Source organism: Cervus canadensis, chromosome 25 (assembly GCF_019320065.1).
Source record: "Cervus canadensis isolate Bull #8, Minnesota chromosome 25, ASM1932006v1, whole genome shotgun sequence".
Taxonomy (NCBI): domain Eukaryota; kingdom Metazoa; phylum Chordata; class Mammalia; order Artiodactyla; family Cervidae; genus Cervus; species Cervus canadensis.
Genome location: NC_057410.1, coordinates 21,302,312 through 21,321,654, shown reverse-complemented (window position 1 = coordinate 21,321,654; position 19,343 = coordinate 21,302,312). Strand labels below are relative to the sequence as shown.

Genomic DNA, 19,343 nt, shown 5'->3' with positions numbered 1-19,343 from the left:
TGACTGAAGTGACTTAGCATGTATGTACACACACACATATATATATATATATACCTTCTTTTCAGTTTCATATAGGTTATCACAAAATTGTGAGCAGAGTTCCCTGTGCTATACAGTAGGCTCTTGTACTGTGTGTTAAGTCACTTCAGGTGTGTCTGACTCTTTGAGACCCTATGCACTGTAGCCCACGAGGCTCCTCTGTCCATGGGATTCTCCAGGGAAGAATACTGGAGTGGATTGCCATGCCCTCCTCCAGGGGATCTTCCTGACCCAGGGATTGAACCCATGTCTCCTGCATTTCCTGCACTGGCAAGTGGATTCTTTAACACTAACACCAGCAGGGAAGCCCACAGTAAGTCCTTATTAGTTATCTGTATTATATATATTAGTGAATATATGTTAATCCCAATCTCCTAATTTGTCACTCTCTGCCCCAGCCCACCCCAATATCCCCTTTGCTGCTACTGTTGCTGCCAAGTCGCTTCAGTCGTGTCCGACCCTGTGCGATCCCATAGACGGCAGCCCACCAGGCTCCCCCGTCCCTGGGATTCTCCAGGCAAGAATACTGGAGTGGCTTGCCATTTCCTTCTCCAATGCATGAAAGTGAAAAATGAAAGTGAAGTCACTCAGTCGTGTCCGACATGGACTGCAGCCTAAAAGGCTCCTCGGTCCATGGGATTTTCCAGGCAAGAGTACTGGAGTGGGGTGACATTGCCTTCTTTAGTAACCATAAATTTGTTTTCAATATATGTGAGTCTGTTTATGTTTTGTAAATAAGTCCATTTGTATTATTTTTATTGGATTCCACATAAGTGATATAAAATATTTATCTTTCTCTGACTTACTTCACTTAGAATGATAACCTCTAGGTCCATCCATATTGTTGCAAATGGCATTATTTCATTCTTTTTTTATGGCTGATATTCCACTGTATATATGTACCACATCTCCTTTATTCATTCCTCTGTCAACGAACATTCAAGTTGCTCCCATGTCCTGGCTATTGTAAACAGTGTTACAACAAACACTGGGGTACATGTATGTTTTCAACTTATGGTTTTTTCCTGGATATATGCCCAGGAGTAGGATTGCTGGATCATATGGTAGCTCTATGTTTAGTTTTTTAAGGAACCCTCCATACCGTTCTCCGTAATGGCGGTATCAATTTACATTCCCAACAACAGTGCAGGAAGGTTCCTTTTTCCCCACACCCTCTTCAGCATTTATTGTCAGTAGACTTTTCAACGATGGCCATTCTGACCTGCATGGGGTGATACTTCACTGTAGTTTCGATTTGCATTTCTCTAAGAATTAGTGTTGTTGAACATCTTTTCATGTGATTTTTGACCATCTGTATGTCTTCTTTGGAGAAACGCTTTTTCAGTTGCGCTTTTTTTTTTTCTCCTTTAGTTTAATGAATTTAGTGCCATAAAGCTACAAGGCAAAGCCACTCTGTTTATTTGTAGAAGGCACGAGAGAATAGAAATACTTGAATGGAAGCTTTATTCCCAGTCTTCTCAATCCTGAAGATCTTGGAGTCTGAGGCAGTCTTTGGGACTTAAGTTGGGTTTCTCGGGATTTCCAAGGCAGACCTTGGATTGACCATAAAATAAACCTTATTTTCTCTCAAAAGACCCAGCACCAATTCAGTTGCCCTCAGGGTCATTTAGACCAGAAAAAAACAAAATGAAGTCTGGATTTGGGGGGAGAGTGCAGGAAACAAAGATGAAAATGGATCCTTGAGTCTACTTTGAAGCAAAACTTGACCAACCATTTTGAATAAAAACATGGAAACAAAACTCTGCAGACGCATGGGTACTGGCTCTGATTTTTCCCTCACAGCATTCACACCTCAGGGACAGAAAGACTGACAGTTTCCTGGTTCTCTGTGCCACTCCCAGATCATCACTCTCCCAGTGTTCTTGGGGGAAAAAACAGTTCCTTTTAGGTCCATGCAAGTGGAATATACCCCCAGGTATACCCCCAGGCTTTCCTAGAGCCTGGCATCCCCTACTTCTCAGCTGCTGCTTCTAGTTCAGTGCAAATCTGGCCCCAGCTCACATTGTCCCTCTCTGTTCCAGGTCCCCCATCAGACCAGAAGCACATCTGCGTTCACAGATAAGACCAGTGCACACCTGCCTCTTAGTAACTGGACTCCTCATCTCCAACGTCCTTCTCCCTTTCATGTATTAACTGCCAAGTTCCCACCTTGGACATTGTCATCACGTGAAACATTTTCTGTTCCAAAGTCACCTACTCAAGAGCCCCTCCTTCTGAAGACAACAACATCTTCTCATTTCACAGTGACCACAGAGGTCCCATGACTCTTCCTTACTAATCTGCTGATCCACTTTTTCTTCCTTCTTTCTTAAGGTTCCATAGCCAGGTCATCCTTTCAGGAACATTCTTACCAGAATTCTTTCCATCAAGGTCACTGAACAAAGCACCGACTCTGGCTAAAGCTGGCTGTGTGCTTTCTCGGTGTCTGAGTGATGCTGGAGAGACGCCACCGCAGGGCAGCTTGGCATCATCATAAATTCAGGGTCCTCTGCCGGGAGCCATTATGGGAGATCCCGCCCATGACGAGGTCATGAAGAAAACACCGGACAGGCAAGGCCGTCCGGGACCCCATCCATGACGAGGTCATGAGGAAAAAACCTGACAGGCAAGGTCGTCCAGGATATAAGGGACCCTCCCCAGGTTGGCCTCGGCCTCTACCCCACCCTGTATCCTCCCCCCTTTTCTGCTGTTGTTCTTGTTTGCCCTGCTGCTGATTCTTGTGTTGCCTGCCGAGACCTCTCCTGCTCCTCTTTCACTGAATAAAGACCAACTTAAAACCCTAGTTAATAAATCTCCTGGACACTGGTACCCTATGAAAGGGCCAGGGATGAAGGAAATGCTTCAATTCAAACATTTTGCTGGCATTCTGGCTTGTTTGATAAATGTGTGCTCTAATTGCACAAAATGCTCATGATTGTTCTAAACATCCTAAGCACAGTACGCTAACAAAAGAAACTATTAAGCATAGGCCCCTTCGTGGGGTGAGAAAAGCTCCACAAATATGATAGCCACAAATGTGCCTAATAGAAAATACTTTAGATAGAGATTAGCTGGCGACTTCTTGCAGGTAGTTAACTTTTAGACTAAGAGCCTGTTTTGTGCTATATCTGCCGTTTTTGCAGTCCTTCGCATTTCTGTTCTGTAAAAATGTAATCCTATCTAGTTCCCATAGAGATGATGCCTATTAGAAAGAAAATAGATTAATTATAAGAAAAACAGGGTTGGCTACTGAAGTTGCGTAAGTCACACCAGGTGCAAGCCATAAAATGTTAGCAGGCCTGAAGGCCAAATGATAAGAAAGACTCTTGTGAACGAAAAGTATGTGGGTGACATCCTGTTTCTGTTGAAGGTCAAGTTGCTGTGATGTTTTGAGATGACCTGTGTGTAAGCAATATACACTTCCCCCAAAGATGCTGTTAAGGGTATAAAGAGGCCGTGCAAAAATAAACTTCAGACTCAGCCCCGAGCTCTATCTCACTGTCTCTCTCTCATTCGCTGACACCGTTCATCCTGAGGGTACCCCTGGATCCTGCTGGGGCAAGGATCCCGGCAGTCCTCGGCCCCACATGGGCCTTCAGAAAGCCTAGCACCTTTTCTCACTTTCTCCGGGTCAGCTTGGTCCCCAGTTCTCCATAAGTACTTCAAAATGCTGACTCCTCACACTTGGTGTCCTCTTCACTCTCGGCAGCTGAGAACTGAAGCCTTCAGACGGGAACTCCCTCAGCTTCTCTCCGTCAAAGCCGTAAACCAACAGCATCAGCCCACCGCACCTGTGCCTCAGGAGATGCTGCTCTTCCTCCCGAATGCTGACTCCTCCACATCCACAAACCATCCCATGGCCATTTTCAAAGTCGTGCTTTCCTCTAGAGTCAACAGTTCCTCTCACGTGGATCCTTCCTATCAACATTAAAGCTTGTTCAAGTTTCTCTGTTTGACAGAAAAAAAAATCTCTAGCCTTCATATTCTCCTCTAGTTCTCTGAGCCCTTCAGTCAAACCCCTTCTTTGAAAGAGAGCTCAGTATTTTCTACCTCCTTTTCTCCTTCTCATTCCATAATCCACCGTAACATGGATTATAGGAGCATCTCCAGGCTCCCAAGGAACAGCTCTATCCGAGGACACCAGTGACCTCAATGCCTTTTCAGTATTCATTTCACTCAGTGGCTCTCAAATGGGGACAGTTATGTCTCCAGGGGACACTGGGCAATTTCTGGAGCTATTTGGCTGGGGAGAGGGTCCTGTGCATCTTGTGGGTAGAGGCCAGGGATGCTGCTAAACATTCTGTAATGCACAGGACAGCCTCCACAACAAAGAGAAATCCAAACCAAAATGTCAGCGGTTACAGGTTGAGAAATCCTGAGATGACGACCCCTACGCGACACCTAAAACTACTCACCACTTCATCTGTTTCTTAGCTTCCCTCTGGCCACTCTCCAGATTTTCCTCAGCCTCTCCAGTGCTCTCCTTTTGCAGCCATCTACTGATTCTCGAGTCACTGCCCCTTATTCCTTGGAGACTTAAGCCCTGGCTCACTGTTACTTCTCCAACACACTACTCCCGACATAATTCTTGGGGATTCCTCTATCCACAAACGTAATCTTTCCCACACCCTTTCCCTGTAGCTTCACCCTTCCTCAGCCTTGCATTCCCGAGCTCATAGCCCAGACCTGGTCTGTACCACTTCCTGCAACTTCTCCTTCAATTATATACATCTGACTCTCCAACTCCAGCCTGCTATCCTTCCAGTTCATGCTCTTCAATACCACAAATTCCAAAAATTACCAAACACCACTACAGACTAAATCTATTGATCCTACTGTCTCTTCTTCCTCATGTCTGTGGTCCTCTACTGTTACAAAGACCCTGCAACTCTCTCATCCTTGTCTTGCTTTGCTGAGCTGACCCCCAAATGAGTTAAATCAAATTCTACCTACTCCGCACCTGCTCCCCCCAAGCTGGACTTGAATAGGAAAGACAACTGACCTCAAGTGGGCTCTTAGGGCTGCTAGGCAATCATGCTCCATTACCTAGTGCATTCACTCTCGGATGACTGTCTCATAACTTCTCTCTCTTCAGCCTCTTCATCTCTTTTCCTCCTCAACCCTAGCTAGGCTTTGTTTCCCATTTCATTGGTAAATGGGAAGCAATCAAGTAAAAACTTCAACAAGCTCCTACTAGTAAATCTACTGAACTGTTCCACCTGGGCCCCAACAGGCTGGCCTCCCTCCTGTCCCTAAGAATAAGCCGTCTCTACAGCTATGGGGGGAACCCCACCCCACCTCCCCTTCTTGCCCTCTCAAGGTCATCATTCCAGAAATTCTTCCTCCTCACTCCTGTCTGATTCACCAGGGAAGCCCTCCCAAGGGTTACCCCTGAGAACTCAAATGCTGTCTGCCATATCAGTAAACACAGGATGTTTTATCACATGGCAGCCTCCTGGACAGTCAGCCCTGAGGGAACTCGGGATGGAGCCAAACTGCCCACTGCCAAGCCCATCGGATAGTCAGCTGCTGCAGATACCCCCGGCGGTGTACCCGAGGAGACGCAGATGGATACTGGCCCCAGAGGGCTAAGGTGCATATCAAAGGGGTAAATTCAGTGAGCCCAGACTCTTACCTTCTCTTACGTAGAAAAGCACTAAATTCGTTAATTTGAGATGTCTGGTATTTTCTCATTAAGACTGACCACTTGGTCTTTTGTTGCAAAAACTTCTGTATATCTTTGCTTGCCCCCTTGCCTCTTTGGAGCAGTATCTGAGAGTTATTTGTGTTGCTGTCTCCTGGGCTTGAAGTTTTAAGAAAGTCCACTGAATAAAACATAACTCTCAACAGATAGGTTGTGCATTTTTTTTTCTTTTCTTTTTTAGAGAACATCCTCAAATAAGTTGCCAACTCAGAGTAAAACCACAGTGCTTACAATCACCTGTAAAGTCCCCACTAGCTACTCTTCTCACCACACTTCACTCTACTCCAGTCACGCTGGCCTCCTTCCATTTCCTCAAACATTCCACAAACTCCTGTGTTCATGTTCTTCTATCTGTCTGGAATGCTCTTCATCTAGGATTCCAAAGAGTCTGCTCCAAGACCCCTGCTTCAGGCCTTTCCACTCAACACCTTCTCAGTGAGATATGCTTATGCACCTTGCTGAAAACCATAACCAACTCCCCCCACAACACACACAAATAATCCCTCCTTCTCTGAATGACTTAGTATCATGGGACATGCTATATATTTTATTTATTTTGTGTTTTATACATGCACTACCAAACCACAGGCTCCACACATGCAGGATGTTTTCTGTTTGTCCACCATGGTCCTTAAAATAGTAGATATCAAATAAATATTTGTTTAATGAATTAATATCTTAACTCTTTCTTCAGGGTCACATCTATTTTCATCTAGTTAAAAGCAATCAAATTTGAATTTCAGGAAATCAATTGTATTTTCTATTAAGCAGTGCATACACGCTCAATCATGGTTGAATCTTCGCAACACCATGGACTGTAGCCCATCAGGCTCCTCTGTCCATGGAATTCTCCAGGCAAGTATGCTAGAGTGGGTTGCCATTTCCTTCTCAAGGGAATCTTCCCGACCCAGGGATCGAACCTGTGTCTCCTGCATTGCAGGTAGATTCTTTAACCACTGAGCCTCCAGGGGAGCCTAAGTAGTAGTATCCTCTCTCAAAAAGAGAATGCAGTTAAACAGAATTCCAAATGGCATAAGTACTCTTCCCACATCCTTCTCTCTGCATAATCATGAGTGCTGAACTAAGGGAACATATCTGCTCCACTTTAAACTCTCATCTTTCTGAGTCTCTTTGTCTTTTCCAATTTCTGTGGTTTCTCATCATCTTCCCTGATATATCCTGTTATAATCCTATACTCTTTTACCAGTCAAAACTTTTTCATGTTACTTACACCAAATCTGATAGAAGCTAAACAAAGGGAAACATCATCAATTGACATGAGACAAGGGATGATAAGAAGCCTGAAAGTGAAAGTCGTTCAGTTGTGTCTGACTTTCTGCAACTCCATGGACTATATAACCCATGGAATTCTCCAGGCCAGAACACTGGAGTGAGTGACCTTTCCCTTCTTCAAGGGATCTTCCCAACCCAGGGATTGAATCCAGGTCTCCCGCACTGCAGGCAGATTCTTTACCAGCTGAGCTATCAGGGAAGCCCTGTCTCTAAAAAGTCCAGAGAGTCAGACATAAATCTCAAGTTCTAGAAAAATCTGAACTATTTGAAACTTGAAAAATTTGAAAAACTCAAAAAAGAGGCTCTTATTCTCAAGACTTAAATCTTAAAATGTAATTTTTTAGTCCTGTTATTTCATTCCATGTCCTTCCATGTTGACCGCAGCCTGGTTTCTATCCAGCTTGCTGCTAGATAGATGCATGATCACTAGATAAGAATTCCTCCCCATACCCTATCCTTCACCCCATGTATACTCAAGCAATCAGGCCCATATGAGTTCCTGGGTTAGTGCCAACAGAGGCAGGGTTTCTACAAAAAGCCTTGACCACTACCCAAACTTTCCGCCTATGAGCCCACGACCCCCAGGTTTTTTCCTACTACTTGGGGTTTGGAATCAACCTGGGGTCTGCTGGGCAGTCATGCCTGCTGCATCCCTGCACTCACACATCATATCGCCTTTGCTCTCAACTACGTCTGGGATTGGGAACACTAGTCGGAGCCTGGGATACCCCATGTCTGTGCTGCCATTCTGCAGGGCCACCTTTATCTGCTCCATCACCGTGTAAATAATTCCCCATCCTTGGTTCTAACCAGACTGCCTAGTGCTGGAGTCTCCACTTCTCAGTTTGAAGTCTACACGTTTATCTGGGCCTCTGGTACTCAGTTCCCGGTCTCACTTTGGTTGATCCCCTTCCTCAGAGACTGATACCTGTTATCTTGCACCCCATCTACTTTCAGAGTCCAGGTCCCAAAATGATAGTCACCAATCACATGGTCACAGAACATCCAACCATGCCACCGTTTGCTCAATGAGAGTCCTCTTGAATCTGCTTTGAAAATTCTAATGTGATGAATTATAGTTTTTTGACACAGGGAACAGAAAATGTCAGCGAAGACATCAATGTCAGAGACAGAAAACCAGCATGGAGCTGTACAGCTCAAATGTACACTGTGCTACATGTCGATTATACCGCCATGAAAACTGGGGAAAGAACAGAATGGGAAAATCTTTGGGATAAAATATTAAGTTAACAAAGCAGTCATAATGCAGATTTTCATTGTGCTTGAACAAAAAACCAAACCACAACTGCGGTGGTTTTCCACCACAGTGAGAGCACCAAGGGACTCTCTGAAAGGTTAGTCCTTAGCCAGTTTCTTTCTCTTTGACCCTCACCCACACATGCATCTCCCCTCAGAGCAGCTCAATGTCCAGTTTCAACATGTTCCCAGGTCCTCACAAGTTTGGGGTGGCAACAACTCATGCACCAGTGTCCACATCTCCACTTACCCCTTAACTTGTCAGCATGGATGGGCTAACCTCACCCACGTCACCCTGCAGAGTGGAGTGGGAGGTAGGGACGAGCACCACGAGATCACGAGACAACACGTGATCATGAGATCACAGCCCGACAAGGTGGCCGTCGTCTGCATGCACAGAAGGGGTTCACGAGAGCACTTCCTACCCACGATTTACATAGACGATACAATGGTACTTTGTTGGACTAGTCACATTACAGACACCTGGGCTGGGAAGGAAACCTTTAATCTACTTATCATGCCCCAAGGAGCACTGTTCTCAGGCCTTGTTTCAAAAGAAAGAAAGACAACAGCTGAAGGAAACCAAGTAATAGCGCTAAGAACTCTGTGCTCCCTCTTGGTCAAATGATATAAATACACTCTACTGTATAAAAACACTGGGCTCTGGAGCCTTCTAAAATCTGAACTATTTGAGGATAAGGCCTGAGTAAACATGGTCTAAGACTTGCTTTATTTCAGCTCAACTCAGCAAACTGCAGCTGGACCTTCCAAAATACCACCCAGAGAAGAACAGAATACGGATTCTTCAGTTCCTTTTATTCTACTCTGTCTTTTCTGCTTTCAGTTTTGCTTTGTCTTTGGGCTCGTTTTGCTCCCAGGTTTGCACTGTTGTCCCTGTCCTAATTTAAGATTTTGGTTTGGGTCAACTTACCTGACTTTGTCCTGGCATGTGCCCAATCCGCCTCCCTACCCAACGGGAGCCACCTATTCTTACTGCTGCTGTAACTTTCTGTCTACAAAAGAGGCTTCCCTTAAATATCACACCGGGTTCCCCTGAGAACCCTATTCTCAAGGTAGCTTCTACACCTCCTATTTGTTTACCATGGAGACCACAGTTTGGGGAATAGATGTTTACCGTGGAACTGGGAGAACATGGGCTAGACTGATGCTGAGGAGAAAACACGAACAGCTATACACATGCTACACAAGGATGCAGCAGGCAACGAGCATCAGACATGGGAATGTCTATCAGTTCAGTTCAGTTCAGTTCAGTCACTCAGTCGTGGTGGACTCTTTGTGACCCCATGCACTGCAGCATGCCAGGCCTCCCTGTCCATCACCAACTCCCAGAGCTTATTCAAACCTATGTCCATCAAGTCGATGATGCCATCCACCCATCTCATCCTCTGTCATCCCTTCTCCTCCTGCCTTCAATCTTTCCCAGCATCAGGGTCTTTTCCAATGAGACAGTTCTTTGCATCAGGTCAAGTTTCATTGCATCATTGGAGTTTCATTGCATCATTGGAGTTTCAGCTTCAACATCAGTCCTTCTAATGAATATTCAGGATTGATTTCCTTTAGGATAGACTGGTTGGATCTCCTTGCAGTCCAAGGAACGCTCAAGAGTCTTCTCCAACACCACAGTTCAAAAGCATCAATTCTTTGGTGCTCAGCTTTCTTTATAGTTCAATTCTCACATCCATACATGGCTACTGGAAAAACCATAGCTTTGACTAGATGGACCTTTGTTGGCAAAGTAATGTTTCTGCTTTTAAATATGCTATCTAGGCTGGTCACAACTTTTCTTCCAAGGAGCAAGCGTCTTATTAATCTCATGGCTGCAGTCACCATCTGCAGTGATTCTGAAGCCCAAGAAAATAAAGTCTGTCACTGTTCCCCCATCTTTTTGCCATGAAGTGATGGGACCAGATGCCATGATCTTAGTTTTCTGAATGTTGAGTTTTAAGCCCATTTTTTCCCTCTCCTCTTTCACTTTCATCAAGAGGCTCTTTAGTTCTTCTTCACTTTCTGCCATGAGGGTGGTGTCATCTGCATATCTGAGGTTATTGATATTTCTCCCAGCAATCTTGATTCCAGCTTGTGCTTCCTCCAGCCCAGCATTTCTCATGATGTACTCTGCATATAAATTGAATAAGCAGAATGACAATATACAGTCTTGATGAACTCCTTTCCTGATTTGGAACCAGTCTGCTGTTCCATGTTCAATTCTAACTTGCTTCCTGACCTGTATACAGATTTCTCAAGCGGCAGGTCAGGTGGTCTGGTATTCCCATCTCTTGAAGAATTTTCCACAGTTTGCTGTAATCTACACAGTCAAAGGCTTTGGCATAGTCAATAAAGCAGAAGTAAGTGTGAAAGTCTATATAGTGTAAGAAAATCAGATTCCTCCCTGAACACAATATGAACACACAATTAGAGAAAGATACTAGCCAGGACATAGAGATCTGATATCAGCCACTCAAGCAAGGCAAGTGTGATTAACAACTTCAGCTCCATCACGTGGTCCTCAGAAATGACTCTAGATATTCTTGAGGCATGACGGTGACAACAAAAATATGGAGGCTTAACCTGAAAATCTCCTTTCAGCGTGGGTATCCTAAGACTCTTTTTTTTTTTCTAAGACTCATTTTTAAGACAAGGGTCCCCAAAAGGAAGCATAGCCTATGATCCTCGGGTTCCACCCCTGGTCATTCTATCCTAGTCTCACCAGTCTTCCCACTTTGATAAGGGAAAACTGGTGGGTTAGCACTGAAGATGGAAGAAGATTATCAGTGTAATTCCCAGTAGACTGTAGCAAAGACACTGCTGAGGCATGCCAGTTTCAAACGTCATTATTACATATACTGAAATCTGTTTTATTTTCACACGGGGAATTGGTGTGGACAATGTGTGTGTTTACCAAGCATACTGACATCTTACTGCACCCAGCTCTTTTCAGAGCTGCTCATATGTTGCTTAAAGATGATCAGTAAAAAGCAGTTAAGAAAATAACAGAACAGAAAAGGGCCAGCTCCATGAGTCTGCGCCAGTATCATACTCAAACATGAAAAAAAAATACCTGTGTCAGTTGTCCTTTGGGGCCATGATAGCAGAAATGGGAAAAACCAAAAACTGCTCTGCTACTTTAAGACGCGGGAATATTGGTGAGCAGTCACAATTTTGCTTCGCTGAAAATCTCGCTGAATATAATAGGGAAGTCATTGAATACGATGTCTTTCTATTATATCCAAGTGATTTTCACAGTAGGCAATCTGCTAGTACACCACAGGAGTCTCACACTTTGAAATAAAATGGCACCATGAAAAGAGTCTCATGTGCGATCCCTTTTCAGTCCAGAGCCCTGACTAGTTTCCTTACTCTTGGCTGAACGGCAGGGGTGATCCTTAAAGAATCAATGAGAAGAAGGAAACCACATAATGAGGTGGGGTGGGGTTTTTTTGGGTTTTTTTGTCACTATCCATAATAACTGTGCTCTGCCAATTACTGGAGAGGTGATTATATATCGTATTTTGAAAATAAATTTGAAAAACAGATTTTTCCATTGCTGATGTGGTGGACAAGCCATTTGCAGCAGTAGGCAAAAAGTAAATCTAAGTGCATCCTGGCATGCTCTCCTCACACATCTGGTGCAATAACATGGTACATGAGTCAGAGAAACACTTCTTCCCATCCCCCTCTTCAAAGAGCCCAATATAAAATCCAGTCGCAAGGGCATTCTGCACCAGGCGTCCTATGTGCTTAATTTTCTTTAAACAAGGCATTAATACAATCACAGTAGCGTCTAATAAGATTTTTAATTCCTTGAGGGTAGGAACCATGGCTAATTTTTAATGAGTCCAATTTAGTGAGAGCATTTAGTCCCCTTCTTAACAGAAACAACCAATAGAATACTCCTAGCCCTACAAGACGTATCCATATAGGTTGTGTGACTGAAACCTCCAGAATGAAACATGAAATGGACTGGTCAATGTCCTGGATGTGCTCAGTGGAGATTGGTTTCCAGGGTTACTGACAGCAGAAACTGTAGTAAGGGTGTCAGTGAATAAAGGGGGAGTTTTAGAAACATGACGCTATTTTACTGCAGCGTTCTCATTCGTGATTATAAGCAGCGTGAAGAGCGAGCTTACAGTGCATGATGCAAAGACACTACTTCAGGAACCTGCTCCCCAGAGGACCAGGACTTTGCATACACATTCGTACCAGCCAGACCTGTGCCAGACCTAGAGCCCCTGAAAGCAAGAACTCAGTTTAAAACAAACAAACCCTCTTTCTCTAGGTAACTGATGCAAATTTAAGATAGAGTAGTACTCACAAATTCCGGGGTTCGGAAGTCCTGCTGACTTTTCAATGATCCAGAACCAGAGGCAGTTGTCTGTTCAAGGTTTTCCAAGGCTGAAAAGAAAGAAACGGAAAAAGAAATGAGCATGAACTTTCATTGACTCCCACACATCTTTTTTTTTTTTTTTTTGCTTTTAAGTCAGCAGCATCAGATTAACCACTGTGCCTGTGGCACACTCACAAATTGACATTATTTAATGCTTTCAGGTACCAGGACACTCAAAATCTTCAGCAGCTGTTTCATCTATTGGACAATGCCATGTTTATAGGATATTAGGTCTTAAAATGCTCTGGGCTAGATCTACCATGGAAAATCATTTAGCCTCTACATGTAAGGACACAGCAACTAAATGTTATACAATTCCAGTTCAGGAACACTTTAGCCTATTGATGTCCTTTTTTCCTCTACTATGTCTCAGGAAACTGATGTGAAATCATTTTAGGGTAGTAATTTCAAAATCGGCTGAAAAGCACTATCTAATAGAAATATACTGGGAGCCAAACAAAATGTTCTAGTAGCTACATTAAGAAAAATAAATAGGTAAAATTATTTTTAGCAATAAGATTTAACTTGATATACCTAGATTATCATTTCAATGTGTATATTCAATATGAAAATTATTAAATATTTTACATTTGTAGGTATTAGTCTTATACTCACAACATCTCAGTGTGAACTAGCCACATTTCAAAATCTCAGTAACTTCATGGGACCAGTGGTTACTACACTGGACAGCACAGTGTTAGAAAGATAAAGAAGCCAAATTCAGAGAGTGGGCATTCTGCAAGACACTAGTCTCCTCTTGTAAACAAGTTCCCGATGTGAATAAAAGCGACTGTTCCAGATTAAAACACATTAAGAGAACAAACAATCATCTGAAGTGTGTGGTTCTGGGCTGGATCCTGCTTTAAACAATCCAGATATGAAAGACTTCCAAACAAAATCTGGAAAATTTGAATATTGATTAAATGTTGGATTATATTAATATCAATAAGTGTGATATTGCAATTTTGGCCATGTAGGAAAATGTTCTTAGTTAAATAAACTAACATAAATAATCTTAAATATTATTAAGCATTTAAAATAATCTCATGTATCAACAGATCCAGCCTCTTCAACAAATCAATGACATGAAATATGTAGAGTATTAGAGATTTGAAGAACCCTAAGGAGCTTCAAACAGTGTTCTGTGACAACCTAGAGGGGTAGGATGAGCTGGGAGGTGAGACAGGGACATACGTATACCTATGGCTGATTCACGTTGATATATGGCAAAAACCAATACAATATTGTGAAGCAATTATCCTTCAATTAAAAATAAATAAATAAATAAATAAAAATAAAGAGCCCTAAGGAACAGAACTCCAGTGTGTGTTTTTTCCCATGCCACCAAACAATCAATTCAGTTCTGACATGATCTACCTGAACGTAGCATCAGATTGCACAGGGTACATACGGCCTCAAGACCGCCCCCATTTCAGATGCCAATTGAAGTCCCCGTTGCCACCTGTGCTTCTGACTAAGCAGCTATACAAATCAGAGGTTCCCACCACCCTCTGCTCAGGTTCAATTAATTTGTTAAGAGTGGCTCACAAAATTCAGAGACCCATTTCCTCACACTTCCCAGTGTCTTACAAAGGATGTGATAAAGGATAGAGATGCACAGCCAGATGAAGCGGTCCAGGGGAACGGTGTGTGGGGACGGGGGCAGAGCTACCACACCTTCCCAGGTACACCGCTCTCCCCACATCTCCACGTGTTCCCCAATCTGAAGATCTCCAAATCTGGTCCTTTTGGGGTTTTATACATGTATACATGAAAGTCACTCAGTTGTTTTCGACTCTGTGAACCCACAGACTATACAGTCCATGGAATTCTCCAGGCCAGAATACTGGAGTGGGTAGCCTTTCCCTTCTCGAGGGGATCTTCCCAACTCAGGGATCGAACCTTCCCCTACATTGCAGGCAGATTCTTTACCATCTGAGCCACAAGGCAAGCCCAATGGAGGCTTCATTACAGAGGCATGATTGACTGATGATCAGTGGCCGTTGGCAACTGATTAAACTTGTCCTCTCCCCTACCCAGGGGCCAGGGAGGTGGAACTGAAAATTTCTATCCTCAAATCACTTAGTGGGTTTAGTGGGTTGCCCAGGTGTCCAGCTCCCCACTCCTTTGGTTACCTAGGGGCTATCAGAGCACCTCATTAAACGTAATAAAAGGCATCTTTATCCCTCTCATCACTTAGGAAATTCCAAGTGTTTTTTAAAAAGGAGCTCCATGGGAATTCCCCAGAGTCTAGTGGTTTGGGTTCCAGGCTCTCACTGCTTCCACCCCTGGTCAGGGAACTAAAATCCCACAAGCCACAAGGTATGGTCAAAAATAAATAAGTGTAAATAAATAAATAAGTTGCCCTTTGGACTTCCCTGGTGGTCCAGTGGTTAAGACACTGTGCTTCTAATGCAGGGGATGAGGATTCAATCCCTGATTAGGGAAATAAGATCCCACATGCTGCATAGCATGACCAAAAAATTAAAAAAAAAAAAAAAGGAGCTCTGTGCCAAGAACCAAGGAAGAGTAAATATATACTTATTACAAATCACAATATCACAACAACCACTAGCTACATGTGGTACTCAACTGGATCCTAACTTCAAGAAACTAGCTATAAAGGTTTTTGTTTATCAAAACTAGGGAGACTGAGCATGTAATAAGCATTAAGTTATGTTAAATTACTTTTAATGTTATGAAATGTAGTGACTTTTAATTGCATATTGATTTTAAAAAATCCATTAGAGGATTTTATGAACAAAATGGTTAGGTTCCTACAGAACCAGAAAAATTCCCTTCAATGGCCCAAAGGGCAGCTGGGTATGTATAGGTGAGGGTCACTAAGAGATCTCTAAGTGTTTAACAAAACCAAACTGTCAGTCAACAATTAAGTTACTTAGCTTTGGCACTTCACTACCCCAATATCGGGATTAGATTTTAGGTTCACTCAGAATCTTGCCCACTATAATCCTATGAATTGTAATCCTATGGATTGCAAGAAAATGCCAGTAGAAAAGGACACAAACAAATGATTCTAATGCTTCTGAAAAACGGAGTTCATTACAGTGAACCAAAGCAGAAACAAGAAATAGATGAGGGGAGCCAAACAAGGCTTGCAGAGCTGAGACCTGAGCCAAAATAAGGTGCCTGCTCCTGAGAACTCTGGTGGGTGACAGCAAGTAGCACACAGTCTGTTACACTCAGGGAACTGGAATAAACCTGGTTATTTCAACATCAGAACAAGAGTTGTCCAACATAATTACATGCTTGCAGATCACCTTTAAAAGTTGTCAAAATACATGTTTAGACTAGCGGCTATGAGGATCGGTTATCAACTGGTGTTTTGTAGTTTGGTTTAGAGCAAAAAGAAAAGACCTAACCTTTTCACAGAAGAAAGATAGATAGTATCAAATAAATTATATCTGTGGTACTTATGATTTTTTTTCTTTTTTTTCTGGCAGAACTAGCAAATCAATGAAACATAATACTGCAGGTATTTTTTAAATGATTACCATCAATTTGATGGAATGACTTGATTTTGCATCTTATCTGTATTCCTTTATAAATAGATGCTCAGTTTATCCATTATGTTCCTGGGGTCAACAGATGGGACAGAGCTGCGATCAGTGATTTTTTCTTTTAAACGAAAGGATAAGCTTAAGAAAGTACAAATTTTGCCTAAACACAGAGAAGAAAGCAGATGTATTACCCAGATGTTCTATCAAATTAAAGGCATCTATGCAGCTTGACAGGATTTGAGAGAGAAAATACAGAACTATTTATAGTTTTAGTTATTCTGCTGGTAATGGAAACTAATAGATTCACTAGTTAATGTCAACGCAAAGGAGAAACTGTAAATTTAAGTGAATAAAACAAAAATGGCTTTATTGAAACATCATCTAGGTAGAACAAAGCTGCAGCTGTTGCTCTTATGACCTAATATAGTACTGAGAAGCAAATGATTTATGATGCTAATATGATAATTATACTTCCCTACTAAGGGGCTCCGGTTACTGTTTGATATTCTCATTTCTGGTAATCTAACATAGTTGAAAAAGTTCATTTCTCAGCAAAAATAAAATAGTCAAAATCAAGGTGACACTTTGAGGGCTTTTTATCAAAATAGGTTCAGAATCAGAGGGAAAAAATTCTAAAAAGGCAAAAATGTTCATTTTTGTTTTCTTCTTGATATAAGTCATTTTAAAATAGAGTATTTGGGAATACATTTTTAGCATTGCCATAATGCCTTACTTTGTACTACAGAAGTACCTCCTTGAATGGCATCATGATTAGCTCATTTAGTTTTGGCATTTGGAATATAAAAAGCATGTGGGACTTCTATGTTACCTGTTCATCAGAGCTGCTGAGAAAACTGGTTACTCTATGAAAAGTCTTTGCCTTGACATGTCAATAACATTTTGTATGGATGCAAAATTAAAGTTCAACTGGAAATCAGGTTCAACAAACATTAATTGCCTGGTTTATACGTATTTTGCACAGTCATTGTCTTCTTCTGCCCTGGAGATACTAAGAAGAAACAAAGTTACCTCTTTTGAGTAAAGGAATTTGAAGCATGATAAATGCTATTTTTAGGATAATTAGTTAAGTGCTAGGCTAGACAGACTAATGGAGTATTGTAGGACTACCAAAGAAAACATAGTATACACATATATCAACTGATTTATTACTGGCAAAACTCAAATAATTTAGGATTTGGTCAAAAGAAATTCGCTATTTAGTTTCCCTAACTTTATGAATCACATAGCAATTAGTTTAAAACTAAAAAAGAAAAAACAACAAAAATATTTTTAAAACTTTATCAATGCAGTTACTATAGTAAGATTAAAGGAATAAAGTCATAGGTGGTACTAGTTGTGACATTCATGAAGGGCCCAATAGAAATGTGTAGACGTCCACTCACAATAATGGGTTAATAAGAAAACAGTAGAAACCTCAGCAGAAAGTTGCAGTTCACATGATTACTTGTCCATCAATCAGAAATGAAAATCACTCTAATTGCAAAATGAAGAGAAAACTTCTACAGCAAAGATGAGTAAGATTTACCTAAAATGGGTAATAAAAAGACCCATTATCTACATTTTATAACTTAGATAATCTATCATCCATCAGAAAATACAAAATGACTTCATGATAACCTCATGGGTAAGACCCAGAGTGCCTGCTAAGCAGTGCCCCAGCAATAAAATTAATCAGAATTAGGCATATACACAGCATCAGTACAGCAGGTCATTGGGTTCAAATGACATATTGTTTATGGTGACTGGTTGTGACTGAAATCATCAGAGGAATAGCAAGTATATGAGAGACAGCAGGGAAAAACAGACCATGGCCTGGTGCAAAGGGCCTGAATTAAGGAGACTGACTGGGTTGATCTGCAACTTAGTTGCATGATCCTGGGCAATGACTTATTCTCAGTTTATCTGAAACTAGTGATAAAATTACTTCCTCTGGTTATCTCACAGGCTGTGCAAAGAACACGAATAACAATTCAAAACCATGTTGTAAAAAAAATAAACATTATCTAAACATAAATTAAGTTCTTGTACATAGAACCTAATCATATCATGTCATGATATAAAGAAACGTAAACAGAAACTTCCTGGGTGTATTATAAAATGTCTGGCACTTCTAAAGGTCTGATCTTACTTCATCTTCTTTTTATCCTTATTTTCACAGATGATGAAAAACTGCAGGTTATCAGTTGCCTGAAATCAACCACTATAAGTGATATAATGGGAACATAATTCCAAAACTGTACATCTTTTTTAATATACTAATGTCTCCTAAACTGCTCTAAATAATTCCAAGAAGCCCTCTAATGCTAAACATAAGTTGATAAGAAATTAAATTAGCACTGTGAGTATAAGTCAGAAAAGATTCTTAAAAGCAAATAATGAAAAAAATGCAGTGAAATTTATTGATATAGCATTCACAATTGGAAGAATTAATAGAAAAGCTCCAAAAAATAAACAAATACAATATTCTGACAAGTAATTAAAGATATTCATGTGCCAAGGATGGAGCTAAGCAATATGAGTACAAATATTAGGATGAAGATGGCATAGAAACTGTCTTCAGGAATCCCATGATTTAGAGAATGTACAATTAAAGAAATGTTCAAAGAATGGCCCATATCACCTTAGGATATGAAGATAAGTTCACATATTCATACTGGGCAGCATGTCTAGTGATCTGCCAGATAGTCCTATACCTGAAACTCTCTTTGCCCACTGGACTACAAGTCTATGAAAAGTGGATATTAGCATATTATCTAATGTTTGACCTGAATACCAACACCCACCAGTCACTATTTTTAAAGCAACCACACACTTGGACCACCATTTCCTGTCACTCCATAATATCCAGATATAACGCAGGCTTGCCCAGTCTCCATGCCCACACCATCCAAGGCTAAGCCTAGACCCCACATCTAGATTAAGCCTAGTCTAACATCATCCTATGGCATCACACTTGGTCTCCAGATTCCAGTGTCTCTTCCTTTGGCCTCAGTTTTACAGGATCTACTGAGTTTTGATGACAGGTAGGTGAAAATCTCTTTTCCCTATTACCAGAGGCTGTAAATTTACAGATTATAAGCCTCAAAATATTAACTGCAATTCT

The 19,343-nt window shown here is 41.6% G+C and overlaps 1 protein-coding gene across 2 annotated transcripts in view; it reads right to left on the bottom strand.

The window, feature by feature from the left end:
- The window catches only part of ANO6 (anoctamin 6), a 238,900-nt gene that overhangs the window by 117,243 nt on the left and 102,314 nt on the right, over nucleotides 1–19,343 (bottom strand). For both annotated transcript variants that reach the window (XM_043446905.1, XM_043446906.1), the window contains one exon: nucleotides 12,627–12,706. In XM_043446905.1, the coding sequence (XP_043302840.1) occupies nucleotides 12,627–12,706 (80 nt within the window). The remainder of the gene's footprint in view (nucleotides 1–12,626; nucleotides 12,707–19,343) is intronic.